This window comes from Rhinatrema bivittatum, chromosome 3 (assembly GCF_901001135.1).
Source record: "Rhinatrema bivittatum chromosome 3, aRhiBiv1.1, whole genome shotgun sequence".
Taxonomy (NCBI): domain Eukaryota; kingdom Metazoa; phylum Chordata; class Amphibia; order Gymnophiona; family Rhinatrematidae; genus Rhinatrema; species Rhinatrema bivittatum.
In genome coordinates this window covers 375,131,425-375,147,337 of record NC_042617.1, presented here as the reverse complement: position 1 = coordinate 375,147,337, position 15,913 = coordinate 375,131,425, and the positions used below count along the sequence as shown (strand labels likewise).

The 15,913-nt window shown below is 46.9% G+C and overlaps 1 protein-coding gene across 3 annotated transcripts in view; it reads left to right on the top strand.

Moving 5' to 3' along the window:
• TTK (TTK protein kinase) overlaps positions 1–15,913 on the top strand; it is a 209,978-nt gene that overhangs the window by 28,788 nt on the left and 165,277 nt on the right. For all 3 annotated transcript variants that reach the window (XM_029595556.1, XM_029595554.1, XM_029595555.1), the window contains exons 5-8: positions 4,107–4,247; positions 14,211–14,331; positions 14,874–14,937; positions 15,031–15,131. In XM_029595556.1, the coding sequence (XP_029451416.1) occupies positions 4,107–4,247; positions 14,211–14,331; positions 14,874–14,937; positions 15,031–15,131 (427 nt within the window). The remainder of the gene's footprint in view (positions 1–4,106; positions 4,248–14,210; positions 14,332–14,873; positions 14,938–15,030; positions 15,132–15,913) is intronic.

Below are 15,913 nucleotides of genomic sequence, written 5' to 3'. Positions count from 1 at the left end.
AACTCACGAGAATGCCATTTAAAGGAACCCTCCTGTTCGGCAGCGAACTGGAGAAGTTAGCCAAAAATTGGGCGAATCCACAGTACCTCGACTACTGGAGAACAAGATCAAGAGAAGCCAACGCCCCTCTCCCCGGACATCCAGGGGCAGAGGATCACAGCGTTTCAGACTATACAAGAATATATACCAAGCACCTCGCCCCTCAGGCAGGGGCCAGTCCTTTCGGAACAAACGCAACAAGAGGGGAGCCGGCTCAGGTCCAGGCCCCAGCCGCACCCCACAATGAGAATCAACAGACCCATCCACAGGAAGAAGCCATAGGGGGCAGGCTTGCCCGATTCTACCAAAGATGGGTCGAGAATGTCGGACAAGTGGGTCCTAACCATCATTCGAGAGGGATACTTTCTGGACTTCCACAGCATCCCTCCAATAAAATTTGTGAAACCTCCCTGCCATTCCCCCTCCAAGAGGATGGCAGTGGAAACCACACTAACCAAGTTGCTCGCCTTAAAGGCCATAACACTGGTGCCTACACACCAGCGAAGTACCGGACACTATTCCATCTATTTTATCATCCCTAAGAAAGAGGGAACGTACCGGCCCATACTGGACCTCAAGTCGGTTAACCGCTACCTGAGGGTACCACACTTCCGCATGGAAACACTGTGCTCTGTCATAAGGGCGGAACAGCTGGGAGAATTTCTGACTTCCCTGGACCTGTCAGAAGCCTACCTGCACATCCTGGTCCATCACGATCATCAGCACTTCCTATGCTTCGCGATCCTGGACCATCACTACCAGTTCAGAGCGCTACCCTTCGGACTAGCTACAGCCCCTTGGATGCTCACCAAAATTATGGTTGTAGTGGCAGCGACACTGAGGAAAGAAGGAATCCTCGTTCACCCGTATCTGGACGATTGGTTGATCAGGGCAAAATCCCCAGAGGAAAGTCATCAGACGACCATCAGAGTCAAGAACCTTCTGGAGAACCTCAGATGGTTCGTCAACGCAACCAAGAGCTGTCTGCGGCCCTCCCAATCTCTGGAATACCTGGGAGTCCAGTTAGACACCCAACAGGACAAGGTCATTCTTCCCCCCTACAAGGAGAAGGAAATTGATGGACCAGTTGAACTGTTGAACGGTGCTCGCCCCATGGTATGGGACTACCTACAAGTCCTCGGACTCATAACATCAACCCTAGAAGTCGTCCATGGGCAAGGACCCAAATGCGACCACTACCACGCGCCCTACTGTCACGATGGAACCCGATGACCCAGTACTAACCCGTCCGCCTCCAGTTGTTGGCGGAGGTATGGACCCAGCTCCTATGGTGGCTACAAGAAGACCATCTGAGCAAGGGCATAAGACACTATCCTCATCGACCTGGCTCCTGCTCACCACGGATGCGAGCCTGCGAGGGTAGGGAGCCCACTGTCAGGAAATGACGGCCCAGGGGCAATGGGACAAGGAAGAGTCGGGTTGGAACATCAACCGACTGGAAGCCTGGGCAGTCAGACTAGCCTGCCTACGATTCAGTCACAGACTCCGAGGAGAAGCTGTCGGTCATGTCAGACAATGCCACATCAGTGGCCTACATCAATCACCAGGGAGGAACCAGAAGCCAGCAGGTGTTCATGGAGATAGACCCCCTAATGACGTGGGCGGAAGCAAACCTGCAAGGGATCTCGGCCGCCGACATTGCGGGAAAAGACAACGTCACTGCAGATTACCTCAGCAGAGAAAGTCTAAACCCAGGGGAATGGAGGCTGTCATCCACAGCCTTCCAGTTGATAATAGACCGCTGGGGAACCCCAGCCATGGATCTTCTGGAAACCCGGTCCAACACCCAAGTTCTTCAGTTGCAGACGAGACCCTCAATCCCAGGGGATCTACGCCCTTGTCCAAAACTGGCCACAGGAAGACCTGCTGTATGCCTTTCCTCCATGGCCACTACTGGGCGGGATCATCCGCATGACAGAACACCACGGGGGGCTAGTACTTCTAGTGGCCCCGGACTGGCCAAGAAGGCCGTGGTACACAGACATGCGAAGACTTCTGGTGGAGAACCCCTTGTGTGTACCTTCACACAGGGACCTGCTCCAGCAAGGATCGATCCTCCGCGAAGACCCAACTCAATTCTCTCTTACAGTCTGGCCATTGAGAGGACTCTCCTAAAGAAGAGCGGGTACTCGAGGGCAGTAATTGACACCTTGCTCCAAGCACACAAGTTTTCCACATCCTTAACTTATATTTGAATATGGAGAATATTCGAAGCCTGGTGTGAAGACCGTGATATCCTTCGGACAGTCAAAATTCCCATGATCCTGGAATTCCTGCAGGACGGCCTGAAGAAGGGGTTGTCTCTCAACTCCAAGGTTCAACTGGCCGCGCTGGCCTGCTTCAGAACCAAAGTGGACGGCATCAGTCTGTCTTCCCATCCAGACGTCTCCTGCTTCCTGAGAAGGGGTCAAGCAAATCTGACCACCATTAAAGTGGCCGGTACCCCTATGGAATCTCAATCTAGTACTCTACTTCCTAGCGGGAGCGTCCTTCAAACCTACATGCGGTTTGTCCCTACGGTTCCTGACCTTGAAGACTGCATTCCTAGTGGCAATATGTTCAGCCCGTCGCATCTCCAAACTTCAAGCGCTATCCTGCCGGGAACCATTCCTCAGATTCACACTGGGATCCATACAGCTATGCACTGTCCCCTCCTTCCTTCCAAAGGTGGTTTCTCATTTCCATCTAAATCAAACCATCTCGTTGCCATCTCCAGACAAGAACAAGGACTCTGAAGACTCACACCGCCTATGTCATCTTAATGTTGGCAGACTCTTAGTCCACTACCTGGAAAGATCGGAATCTGTACGAAAGACAGACCACTTATTCGTCCTTCACAGTGGGAAGAAACAAGGGGAAGTGGCCTCGTGGGAAACCATAGTCCGCTGGATCAAAAAAATTATCAAGGCGGCCTACGTAGATGCAGGCAAGCCTCCACCTCTAGACATCAAGGGCCCAGGCAGTGTCCTGGGCAGAAACCAAGATGCTGTCACCCGCCGAGATCTGTCTGGCGGCGACGTGGTCCTTCATTCACACCTTCTCGAGGTTCTACCACCTGGATGATCAGGCCAGGGACACAGCATTCGCTAGGGCAGTACGAAGTGGGCCACGGGCAGCCTCCCACCCGGTTCGGGAGTAGCTTTTATACATCCTATTGGTCCTGAGTCCATCTGCTACACGCTCAGAAATGGAGAAATTACTTACCTGATAATTTCGTTTTCCTTAGTGTAGACAGATGGACTCAGTATCCCGCCCACGGCTGCCTCATAATACGGAAACCTCGGGTGACAATCCCCGAGAGCAAGACAAGCATGGGTATGCCACACTTTACCTCTAGTTAGGATGCCCATAGTTACCTGGTGTCGGCGTTTCTCGGTTGAGTCCACTGGCGGTTTCCAGATAAAATTCACGTCAATCAGTTCAAGTTAATAAAATTAACCAAGTTAATCAAGTTATTCAAACACACATATATCCACACTTGCTTTTCGAGGAGAATACTGAAGAGCAGCACTTCCTGCAGGGGTATATGTAGTGCTGATGTCAGATTGAAATCAGACTGCGTCTCCAACTGCTATCAGGAGCACACTATACCCATTGGTCCTGAGTCAATCTGTCTACACTAAGGAAAACGAAATTATCAGGTAAGTAATTTCTCCATTTTATTTATTTATGATTTTTATATACCGACGTTCAATGAGATATCACATCGGTTTGCAATAAGGTACAGAAGATTAAATCTGACTGATTTGGTTTCTAGTGGGGTATGGCTTTAGTTTTATAATTGGGGATACTGCTGATCATAGCTGAAGTTAATAGTTCTTTAATATTTGTCCTTACCTGTATTGTAGGTATTTTTAAGAGAAAACTGAGGATTTTGGGATGTGTCACTAGGTACTATTATTTGCTATGTTCTATTGATGGATAAAACAATTTGACTGCAACCTGATTAGGTTACATTGGGGTCTCACTATCTGTGTATAATGGATATTTTGCTCATAGTTTCCAGATAACTGTTTAATCCAAAGCTGTACTGTGCTATTTACCAGGTAATTTTAAGAAAAGCAAACAGATTCTTCAGAAAGCAGTTGATTGTTGGGCTGTTCCAATGGAAATGTTAAAAAATGCTACAAGAAACTTAAATTTGAAGAAAAGGTGGTTACTTTCAGAAGACAAAGAAAATGTGGCTGGTTAGTGCTTGGTTTTTTTTTTTTGTCAATTTAATACATAATTGAAATTGACACTATAGCATTTGATGAAATAGTATTAAAGCATCTGTTTATCTACCACATATCTCCTTTAATTGTAAAGGCCACAGTGGAAGGTGGGATAGATTGGGAACCATGTTGAAAGGGTGATTTTATTTATTTATTTATTTTTTAACTGCTATTAATCAAGTTTACTTAGGGAATAGCCACTGCTATTAATTGCATCAGTAGCATGGGATCTTCTAGGTGTTTGGGTAATTGCCAGGTTCTTGTGGCCTGGTTTGGCCTCTGTTGGAAACAGGATGCTGGGCTTGATGGACCCTTGGTCTGACCCAGCATGGCAATTTCTTATGTTCTTATGCTTGGTGCGGCTGGTAATTTGTTCTATTCCCTGTACGTACCAGGATCAGTCCAGACCACTGGGTTCTCTCCCTTCCAGCACATGGAGTCAGAGAAAAAACTGAAAGGCACCCCCTCATAACTTGGTGTGCCACCTGCGATCCCTCAGTATTTTCTCTTGACTCCAGCAGAGGAGGTTTGCAGAACCTGCGGTCCTGATCCTATAACATTATTTCGTCTCTGGTACTTGAGTCTTTAAACTTTCTTTAAACTTCTTTGCAACAACTTTGGCTACATCAAGTTTTTTGTGGTTTTTTTTTTTTTTTTTTTTAACAGACATTTTTTATTTTTTTACATTTCGTCAGCAGAGAGCAGTGTTATTCCTCCCAAGCCGGCTGCAGCCTTGGTAGAGCTACAGCTGGGGCTGGACGCCCCGATAGCCTGATCCCTGGAGCTGGTGTCTAATCCGGTGAGTGGGGGATTAACCAGTGGGCCGGTCCCTCCCCCTTGCACCCCGAGAAGTTGCATTCCTCGGGTGCCACGACCTGTGCTGAGCTTGAGCAGCTCACAGGTTCCTGGAGCTCCGGAAGGCCGAATTTAGGAATTTTTTTTTTTTAATATATTTTTTTGCCCCGGGCTGACTCGGACGCTGACGGGATGCCGCGGGGGTTTTCCTGCTCGGCTTGTGGAGAATTGGGGCCGCGACTCTCATGAGATGGTGTGTGTGCCTGCTGCCTCCCGGGGGGGAAAGCCCATCAGGGGAGGGTACTGTGGCTATTTTGGTGCGGGGGATCCAGCCGACTGTCTCGATCGCAGGCAGCCCAGTTCCTGGCTGGCGTGGGAACGGCGGCCATTTTGTCTGGTCCATGCTGTCCTGTAGAATTTGCTGCAGGGGGAGGGGAGTTCCCTCCTTCTCCACTTTCTCCACCTAGCTTAAGCCCGGTATGGCCGCGCGGTCCGTGGGCCACCTCCGCTCCCCAGCGGAGCCCTTAAAGGAACAGTTGCCTTTTTCATCAAAATTTATATTAATGCATAGAGATTTTCTGGAGGCTGAGGCGCAGCTGCAGGATCCTGAGCCCCCGCCTGCAAAGGTGGCTAAGCGGGCTGTAGCTCCGGATGCCCCTTCGGTCCCTGTGGTGGCAACGGATCCTGGTCCCTCGGGGTCCTCACTGGATCCGCTCTTAGTAAATCAGGATGGGGATGTTGACGAGTCCACCCCGGTGGTGGAGGACGATCCCCGTGTTTTCTGCTTGTTTAGGCAAGAAGAGGTGGATCCTTTTGATCCCTCATGTCCTGGCTGAACTGGACCTTGAGTCCCCGCAACCCAGCGCGGAGCCTACCAAGGAGGATCCGGTCCTGTCGGGGCTGCAGGCCCCTCCTAAAACCTTTTCCTTTTCACACAATGCTCATGCAGCTTGTAACCTGGGAGTGGGAATCTCCTGAGGCGACCCTTCATGTGGGGAAGGTGATGGAAAAACTCTACTCATTGCCCAATGAGTCCTTGGACATCCTCAAGATCCCTAAGGTAGATGCGTCTGTCTCTGCGATCACTAAGCAGAAGACCATTCCGGTAGCGGGGGCAGCTGCTCTTAAAGATTTGCAGGATAGAAGGCTTGAGGTCCTCCTCAAGAGGATCTTTGAGGTGTCTGCACTGTGTGTTCAGGTGGCCGTCTGCAGTAGCCTCATGAAACAGGCAACCCTTAGATGGATACAGCAATTGCTCACCTCTCAAGAGTTGCCTCCGGAAGAGGCGGAGCAGGCGGACAGAATGGAATCGGCAGTAGCTTACACCGCGGATGCCTTATATGATGTTCTGTGAGCGTCTTCACGCAATATGGCTATGGCGGTTTCGGCTAGGAGGCTCCTCTGGCTTCGAAACTGGTCAGCTGACGTTTCTTTCCAAGACCCACTTAGGCAATCTTTCTTTTAAGGGGAAATTCTTGTTTGGTGACTAGCTGGAAGCCCTTATGTCCTTTGGGGAGAACAAGGTGTATAAGTTGCCAGAGGATAAGCCCAGGACCTCCAAGGCCTTGTGGACAGCACAGGTTTCGGCAGGCTAGAGCTCCCGTCTTTACCCCCCAACTCCAAACTCAGAGATCTGTCTTGGCCTAGTTCCTTTCGCAGCCGCAGGCCCTTCCGTGATGAGGGTTCTTAGGGAGCCGCGGGTGGAAAGCTATCCCAATGAAGATGTGCTGGCCCTCTCCCCGGGTTCCAGTGGTGGGCAGCCGCCTATCACTATTTCTCGAGGAGTGGGTCAAGATTACGTCAGACCGGTGGGTCCTCGGTATAATTGAACATGGTTACGCGTTGGATTTTGCTCGCCCGTTGCGGGATCTGTTTTTGGTGTCGCCCTGCGGGTCTCACGCCAAATGAGAGGTGGTAAGTCAAACCCTGGGTCAGTTGAAGTCCCTGGGAGCCATTGTGCCGGTGCCTCCGGAGGATTACAGGACCTGCAGGTACTCCATCTATTTTGTGGTCCCAAAAAAGGAGGGATCCTTTCGTCCGATTTTGGACCTAAAGAAGGTAAACCGGGCCGTCCACTTGGGAAAATATTTGGCCTCTTTGAACCTGACAGAAGCGTATCTTCACATAGGGATCCACGAGCGTCATCAGAGATTCCTCCGGTTCATGCCTTGGGGGAGCATTATCGATTCCAAGCACTCCCGTTCGGTTTGGCGACAGCTCTGCAAGTCTTCACCAAGGTGATAGTAGTGGTGGCAGCGGCCCTCAGGCAGGAGGGGATCTTGGTTCACCCCTACCTAGACGATTGGCTCATCCGGGCAAAATCGGAGGCTCTTTGCCAGGTGGCGGTGAGCACGGTTTTACTCCGGCTTCAATCTCTCGGTTGGGTAGTCAACTTTGCCAAGAGCCAGTTGGTCCCGTCTCAAGTTCTGAACTTCTTGGGTGCTCGGTTCGACACTTTGGTCGACAAGGTCTTCCTCACCCAGGAGAGGATAGATGTTTGTTTGTTTGTTTGTTTGCTTGTTTATTTATTTAGAATCTTTTATATACCGAAGTTTAGCAGGCTGCCTTTACTCCGGTTTACAATGTAAACAACATAATACATACAACGTATTCATTGCGAACATATTGAAACGTGTATAGACAACTAGTAACAATCTGGCGTAAGTCAATAGTGTGAAAATAGGTATAAAAGAGTACGACATACTAATAGGAATTGCAGTGGGAAAGCATGAATAGATAAGCATTTGGATACATAACTTAAATGGAAACATGCTTGGATGTGTGAAAGAGGCTCATATAAGTGGGGAAATAGGAGAGGGACGGAAAGGAGGGAAAGGGTCTTAGGGAGCCATGGGAGGAAAAAGGTACCAAATCATCAATTGAATAGGGGGTTAAAGAGGAAAAGGCAACGGTAGAGGGAAGAAGTAAGGCCATGGCTAGAAGAGTAAGTAATTCTGAGCAGATGGGATTAGATTAACCAACTTCGTCTGGGAAAGTTTGTCTAAATAGCCAAGTTTTCAGTTCTTTTTTGAAAGATTTGGAGTCTCTGATCGAGCTTAGGCTGGTAAAGAGTTCCATGCTTTTGGACCAGCAATCGAAAAGGCTCTATTCCTAGTGTTGGATAATTTAGCAGAGGGAAGGGAGGGAATGATTAGTAGTAATTTGCCGGTGTTACTTGTCATGCGTGGTGTTTTGTGCAGTTGAGTCATGTGGTCGAGGGTGGTGTTATCTTCTTTGTAGATTTCGTTGTGTAGAGAGTAGTTAACATTTTGTAATTTATCCTTTAATATCGGTAGCCAGTGAAGACTCTTCAGTACTGGGGTGATGTGTTCAGATTTCTTCTTGCCAGTAAGTACCCTGGCTACGGCATTTTGTAACAATTGGAGTGGTTTTAGTGTAGATTTGGGCAGGCCAATGAACAGTGTGTTACAATAGTCGAGGCTTGAAAAAATGAGTGATTGTAAGACTGTTCTGAAATCATGCTGGTGTAAAAGCGGTTTAAGGTGCTTGAGTATAAGGAGTTTGTGAAAGCCTTCTTTCGTTTTCATTGTGATGCATTTTTTGAGGTTCAGATCATTGTCTATCCAGATACCAAGGTCTTTCACAAGAGTTTTCAATTGGATATTATTGTTGTCGATTTTTATGGAAGGCATAAGGGTTGTTAGATCTGGGTTGATTCTTTTTATGAGGATGCATTCAGTTTTGTTCATATTGAGGCATAGTTTTAGCTGGTTCAGTAAGTTTCTGATTGAGATTAGGTGGTTTATTGTAAGGTTGATTGCTTCTTCAATAGTTGAAGTTATTGGGATATGAGTATTGTCCGACAACGCAACGACCGTGGCTTACATCAACCGTCAGGGAGGAACCAAAAGCCTTAGAGGCCGACTGGCTCATGGCCTGGGCGGAGCGCCATCTGGTATGGCTGGCAGCCTCGCACATAGCCAGGATCGACCGTTAAGTGGATTTTCTCAGTCGCCAGCATCTGGATCCCGGCGAATGGGAGCTGTCCGAAGAAGCATTTCAGATTTTCACTCGTCGCTGGGGTGTTCCTCACCTGGATTTGGTGGCGACTCAGAGAAATGCAAAGGCGGGTCGGAAGGGGTGGATGCTCTAGTCCTACCATGGCTCCACGATGTTCTGCTTTACATCTTTCCTCCCTGGCCACTAATGGACAAGGTCTTGCGTTGGATAGAGGCTCACGAGTCTGGAAAGTTTTCGACTCTTGGTGCCGCGGGTTGAATTTGTCTCTGTCGGGCGTCTCTGGCTCATATTCTGACCTTTTTACAGGATGGCCTGGAAAGGATTGGCGTGCAGTTCTGAGTGCAGGTTGTGGCCCTAGGGTGACTGCGGGACAAGGTTGACTGTATTTCTCTTGCAGCTCATCCGGATGTGTCCCGTTTTTTGAAGGGAGCTAAGCATTTGAATCCTCCGGTTGGGAAGGTGTGTCCTTCGTGGAGTTTGGTTCTCCATGGCTTGCGTGGTCTTCCCTTTGAGCCTCTCAAGCGGGCCACGTTGAAAGACCTGACTGTCAAGGCGGTTTTCCTAGTGGCGATCACCTCGGCAAGGTGGGTGTCGGAGCTTCAGGCATTGTCGTGTCGGGAACCATATCTCTGATTTGGGGGTGTCTCTCAGGACGGTGCCTTCCTTCCTGCCAAAGGTGGTGTCACGATTTCATTTGAATCAGACAGTGGAGTTACCTGCTTTCCCAGATTTGGATCGTGGTTCTCCTAAGGATCGCGATTTGCATAAATCCGATCTGCGGCAGGTTCTCCTTCGCTATCTGAAAGTGACAATGCCTTTCGGTTGTCTGATCATTTGTTTGTCTTATGGAGTGGTCCTAAGAAGGGCCAGAAGGCATCCAAAGCGACTGTCGCTAGGTGTTTGAAGGAGGCCATTACCTCCACATATATCTGTCTCGGATGCGCCATACCAGACTGACTGAAGGCGCATTCCACCAGATCTCAGGCAGCATCTTGGGCGGAAAGTCAGTTTGTCTCACCACAAGAGATTTGTATATAAGTTATGGGGTTATTTGTTGAGCAAATTGAAATAGCCATTGGTTCTTACGTTTGGGGGTTTTTTTGTACTCTATTCATTCTGCTAAAGATGAATAATACTGAGGGATCGCAGGTGGCACACCAAGTTAAGAGGGGGGTGCCTTTCAGTTTCTTCCATCTGCTGGAAGGGAGAGACAACCCAGCAGTCTGGACTGATCCTTGGTACTACAGGAACGAAAATTAGGTAAGAACCAATTTTCCTTTACTTGTGCCATGACTGATAAGGAGCGTGGGGGGTGGGTGTGTATGTAGGTTTTGGTTTTGCATTTTAAAGGCACAGCTTCAATAATTTAGGTTCTTCAGAAGGGGCCATCCATGAATAGAGATCCTTTTAAATGCATTTTTATTTTCACCGTACAACACCTTTTTAAAGTTAAATTGATGAACTCTGTGAATCCACACCATCCCTTTCATTACAGCCACCTTCCAAAGCTCAGTAATGTCTGCTGTAACATTCACAGATGCAAAGTTCCCTATAAGCTAAATGCGCATGACTGCGCACACAGGAAAACAGCACACAAGCAAACGAAAATGGTTTAAAAAAAATCTGTATACAAATTTGGATACTATATTATACATGAGAGCCTTTTGCATGTACAGCTCACAGAATATTAGAGGGAATATTGCACAAGTAAATCCAATTATGTTGCATGTTAGTAATGCTCAGTACTTATTTTGATACTTGCTGCTGTGGTGATAGTGCCTTATCTCCTTTTTTTTCTTTGGCTCTAATTCTAGCTTTCCTAGCGTGTAGCCAGATGGGCTCAGGACCAATGGGTTATGCTCCCCTGCCAGCAGATGGAGACAGTCAGGTTTCAAAGCTGACATCACCCTACATTCACCCCTGCAGTGACCTCCATTCATCAGTATTTTTCTGTCTCCAGCAGATGGTGGATGTGCTTATCCCTATGGGGATCGCTGTACTTTTTGGAAAAAGAAATTCTACTTTTAAATTGGAGAAAAAATTGAGCTCTGCTCTCCTCCGGTGATACCTGAAGGTCCCTCCCTAGTTGAAAATTCCTGAGGTGATTTCAGAGATCCCTCAGAGGTGTGCCTTGGTCCGGTAGCTGGTTCCCGGCGTAGACTTTGATAGTTAAGCAGCTGAAAGGCGGTAGGTGCAGGAAGCAGAGCATGGCGGTGATGGCCAAAGCCCTCTCCCCCTGCAGCTGGAGACTGTCTCTGTATTTAGCTGGTTAAGTGCTGAGCCTAGGTACGTGTGTTTTTTTTTTGTTTTTTTTTAAAAGAGCTTGACCTCCCAATTTCCTCCAGTCTTCTTGCTCTGTGCGCTGTACTGAAGTCGTTCCCGATCCCATTGTGGTAATGGGAAGTGGGCTTCCGACCGGGTTAAGTGGCCGCCTGGTGGGCTAGGCCCCGCTTTAGGCTTGGTCTGCACACCGCTTGGTAGGCCGCACCAGTGCCATCTTGCGAGCATCGTTCGTGCTGTATTGCCCTCCATAGAGCGTAGGTATGCACAGTGCGTGTTGGCTTTGCACAACACGCACTGTGCACATTGTACATGTGCAATGTTATGCACAATGTGTGCATAACATTGCACATGTACATATGTGCACAACTTATTAAGCATAGAATACAAGCTGGGCGCACAAGTTGTGCGTGCGCTTCACTGCAGCCTGCATCGGCGCCCAAAGTTTGTGTACATAAAATTTTAAGCACGAGCTGACTGAACACACAGTTACCATCACCAATGGCTCCGGCAGCAAAGAAACATAAGCTCCTTTCTCTCTGCGCTGCTTTTCATTTTAGGGCTGCACAGTCTGATCTTTATTCTTGCTTATGTCAGCACTGTGAGGAAGCCCAGGGAGAGTTGGCCTCCCCGGACTTTGCTAAGCCCAGCTCTTCTCATTCAGAGGATGTGTCAGCGATAGCCTTAACTGGAAGAACCCTGGATGTGAGTAACCCCGGGACTGGGTCATCCATAGGAAAGGGAAATTCAGCGGCATCTAACACAGTACCTCCTGGGCTAAGTATGGACCTGGTTGCCTTCTCTTGGGTGGAATTTTTTCAAGCCTTCGTACAGGCACAGTCTGCTACCTCACTTGCCCCTATCCAGATGGAACCTCAACTGGTAAGCCATCCCTCTCCCAGTCCTATTGGCAGACCCCGAGGTATGCCTCGCCTCACCAAGAGTGTCCCTGCCAGGGGCCTGGTCATCACGGATTAAGAGGAGGATACAGATTCCTCAGAATATGGGAAAATTCCTCTTGGTTTAGAACCATGTTATGGCTTTTCCATAAAGACAAATTGCCAGCCCTGGTTTCCCAGACCCTGAAGATGCTGGGAGTTCCTAGGGCGGACTCTGACAGAACCAAAGAATCCTATTCTGATTTCCCTACGGCATGCCTCTTGCTATTTTCCAGTTCTGGAAGCCATCCAGGGGTTGATTGACCTGGAATGGGACACCCCAGAAACAAGTTTAAAGGTGGATGAACGTTAGAAGCTCTATACCCACAGCATCTTCAGGGTCTGGGAAACCAGGGCTGGCAATTTGTCTTTATGGAAAAGCCATAACATGGTTCTAAACCAAGAGGAATTTTCCCATATTCCGAGGAATCTGTATCCTCCTCTTAATCCGTGAATTCCACAAGTTGGGTCCTACTAAAGACAATGGGAGCGTATCTTGATTGTTATGAAAAAATCATAATCTCGTAGACTCCATTCATATAATGGTGCCTTCACTTCACGAACCGGATATCTGATCTCCCCTTCTCTTAACAAATTTGCCTGCCTGAGTCAGGCAGTTATTTAAAAAAAAAGTCTCCACTACAATAAAGATTGAAAGACTTTGGCATCTAATCCTCTTTTGTTTTCCTAACAGCTTCATACCGTTCCATCCTTCTTGACAAGGTAGTCTTGGACTTTGATTTGAATCAGTCCATTTCATTACCATCCTTAGATAAGCACAAGGACACGGAAGAATATCGCCACCTCCGTCATTTGAATGTCAGTAGGCGTCTTGTGCAGTTTCTGGAAGTTTTAGAATCTGTCTGAAAATCGGACTACCTGTTTGTCCTTCACGGTGGATGGAAGCAGGGCAAACCAGCTTCGCGGGCTACTATAGCTCGCTGGATTTAGGAGGTGGTCATGGGAGCCTATGTGGAGGCAGGAAAGCCATTACCTTTTCAGGTTAAAGCTCATTCTACTAGGGCTCAGGCGCTCTCATGGGTGGAAGCTAGACTGTCTTTTTTTTCTGTGTCGACATCATCTGCCGAGCGGCGACGTGCTCCTTCTTACACACCTCCAGGTTATATCGCCTGGACGTTCAGGCCCGAGAGGATTCAGCCTTTGCAAGGGCAGTGTTAACCGGACTATGGGAGGCCTCCTGCCCCGATCGGGAGTAGGTTTTGTACGTCCCATTGGTCCTGAGTCCATATGGCTTCACGCTAGGAAATGGAGAAATTACTTACCTGATAATTTCGTTTTCCTTGGTGTAGACAGATGGACAGCATTCCACCCACAGCTTCCTGAGAACGGTGCCAAAGATTCGCCCATGGAGTGGATATCTATTCCAAGAGATTATGAGTAGGCCTTCATCCAGTCCCTAGATCAGGGCATCTATAATTTTACCGGCGTTCAGAGTTTGGTTGAGTATAGTTACGGTTATCCATTTTTAATCAAGTTTTTTCGATAGTATGTCCACAGTGGCTTTTGAAGAGAATACTGAAGGGCAGAGGTCACTGCAGGGGTGTTTGTAGGGTAATGTCAGCTTTGAAACCTGACTCAGTCTCCATTTGCTGGCAGGGGAGCATAACCCATTGGTCCTGAGTCCGTTACACTAAGGAAAATGAAATTATCAGGTAAGTAATTTCTCCAATGTAGACACCTTCTATACAAATATTGAACCTGAAATGTCACCATTTGGCATCAGTTCTGTAAAAGCTATAGCTTACAGAAATAAAACATTGAGCTTTTTCTGGTCAGTGATTCATTTTTAATGTAGTTTTGGTAAGAACCCAGCATATAGCAAACATAAATTGGCTTTTTTAAACTTCCCCCTGTATTTCAATTGAGTACTGTATGTGAGTGTCTATGACTTCAGTTCATTTGCTACCCGTACTCTTTGCAGTGTCGACTATTTCAAGTGCACACGAAACATTCCAGCCCAGTCTATTGGAAAATACCAGGGATGGAAAGAAGAGCGATGGTGTTGTAGAATTCCCTGCTAACGTGAGACAGTCTGCACTTGGGTAATAGAATTATCTACTGTGATTAAAGTAAGAGTTGTAGCTAAGGAAAAGCAGTTAAGAAAAAAATGATTTAGCTCTCCCTTTCTCATTAGCATTTTTACAATTTCATTCCTGAGATAGTTTTGAATGTGCTGTGTAGGCCTTCATCAGAACACCATACACACATTGTAAGTATACATGCAAAGTATGAACACACCACCAACAGCTGAAGAGCAGATTTGGGAAGGAGGCTTTGGAAGAGAAGATGCAGCCTCGATGCATCTTTTATTCCAACAACTGTGTCAATATAAGAGAAAAAATCTTAGAACAAGCAAAAATAGCAGGAATAAGAGCGACAAGGTCGAGCAGAGCAGGTGTGATAGAAATTCATACAACTACTTTAGAAGTTTCATTGGTTTTAGAAATTTTACACACTATGCATATATATTCTTGTGTTTTAAATGGCATATAAAAAATACAGCTTTTTTTTTTATTTCTTATAACATGTTTCAAAATTAAAATTACTAGTAGTGGGTTTTAAACATTTTATTTTCTCATTCTAGGGAGAAGACTGGTTCTGAACAGTTTGACACCAATCAAAAACCCTTTGCGTGCTTACCTAACATGGTACAGAATACAGTGGATTTAGGTTTTAATTTTCTTTGAAATGGCGCTAGCTTGACTCATAACATAATGTACATATTAATTTATTTTGTATAGATCTATTCATATGGGAGAGTTCCAGTTCAGTCAGTCATGTCGCCCACAACATCCATTCTAAGGAATACTGATGCTCTGAACCCTGCAGGTGTTATGAGGAGGTACCAACACATTTTCCTGTCTAACGTTTTAGAAAAAATATGGGCACTCTTCTTCATAGAGATGGAGCAAATGCTATAATCATAATAGTATCTGGATTTTATTAGTTGTGAAGACATTAAAATGTTTGATTGTAAGAAATCACTATTTGTTGAATACACATATAATGCAAGTCCTATTCTTTTTAACAGCAGGATGGGCACTTGCATAATCTATGCTTACTGCTTCTGAATATAATCTTATCCCAAGGCTCTTAATGACACTTTATTAGATTTTCTAAGTTGCACAATTGATGATATACATTTAACTTATACAACTGTAACCCTGTTCAGGAGTATTAATCCTGACACAAGATTTGGGGTTCTTTAATAGTTATGGTCGATCAGATATTGTAGTGAACCAATGAGGTGAATCTGTTAGAAGGGATTACCAGATTCCCCCTGTAGCCAGGTAATTCCCATCTGGATGGTATAGATTAGATATAGACTTGGGTATCACTTCTTACACTCAGGCTGAGAGCTGATGCAATGAGTTCAGACTAATGTTCAGACTTTTGTTAGGAACTGGGGAACCTTTTTGGGAAGGGGGAGTCTCTTCCGAAGGGATGGGCTCCACCTTAACCAGGGTGGAACCAGACTGCTGGTGCTAACCTTCAAAAAGGAGATAGAGCAGCTTTTAAACTAGAACAAAGGGGAAAGCCGACAGTCGCTCAGCAGCGCATGGTTCGGATGGAGGTATCTTCAAAGAATACTAATGATGCATGTACAGCTTTTGTTACTGTTTT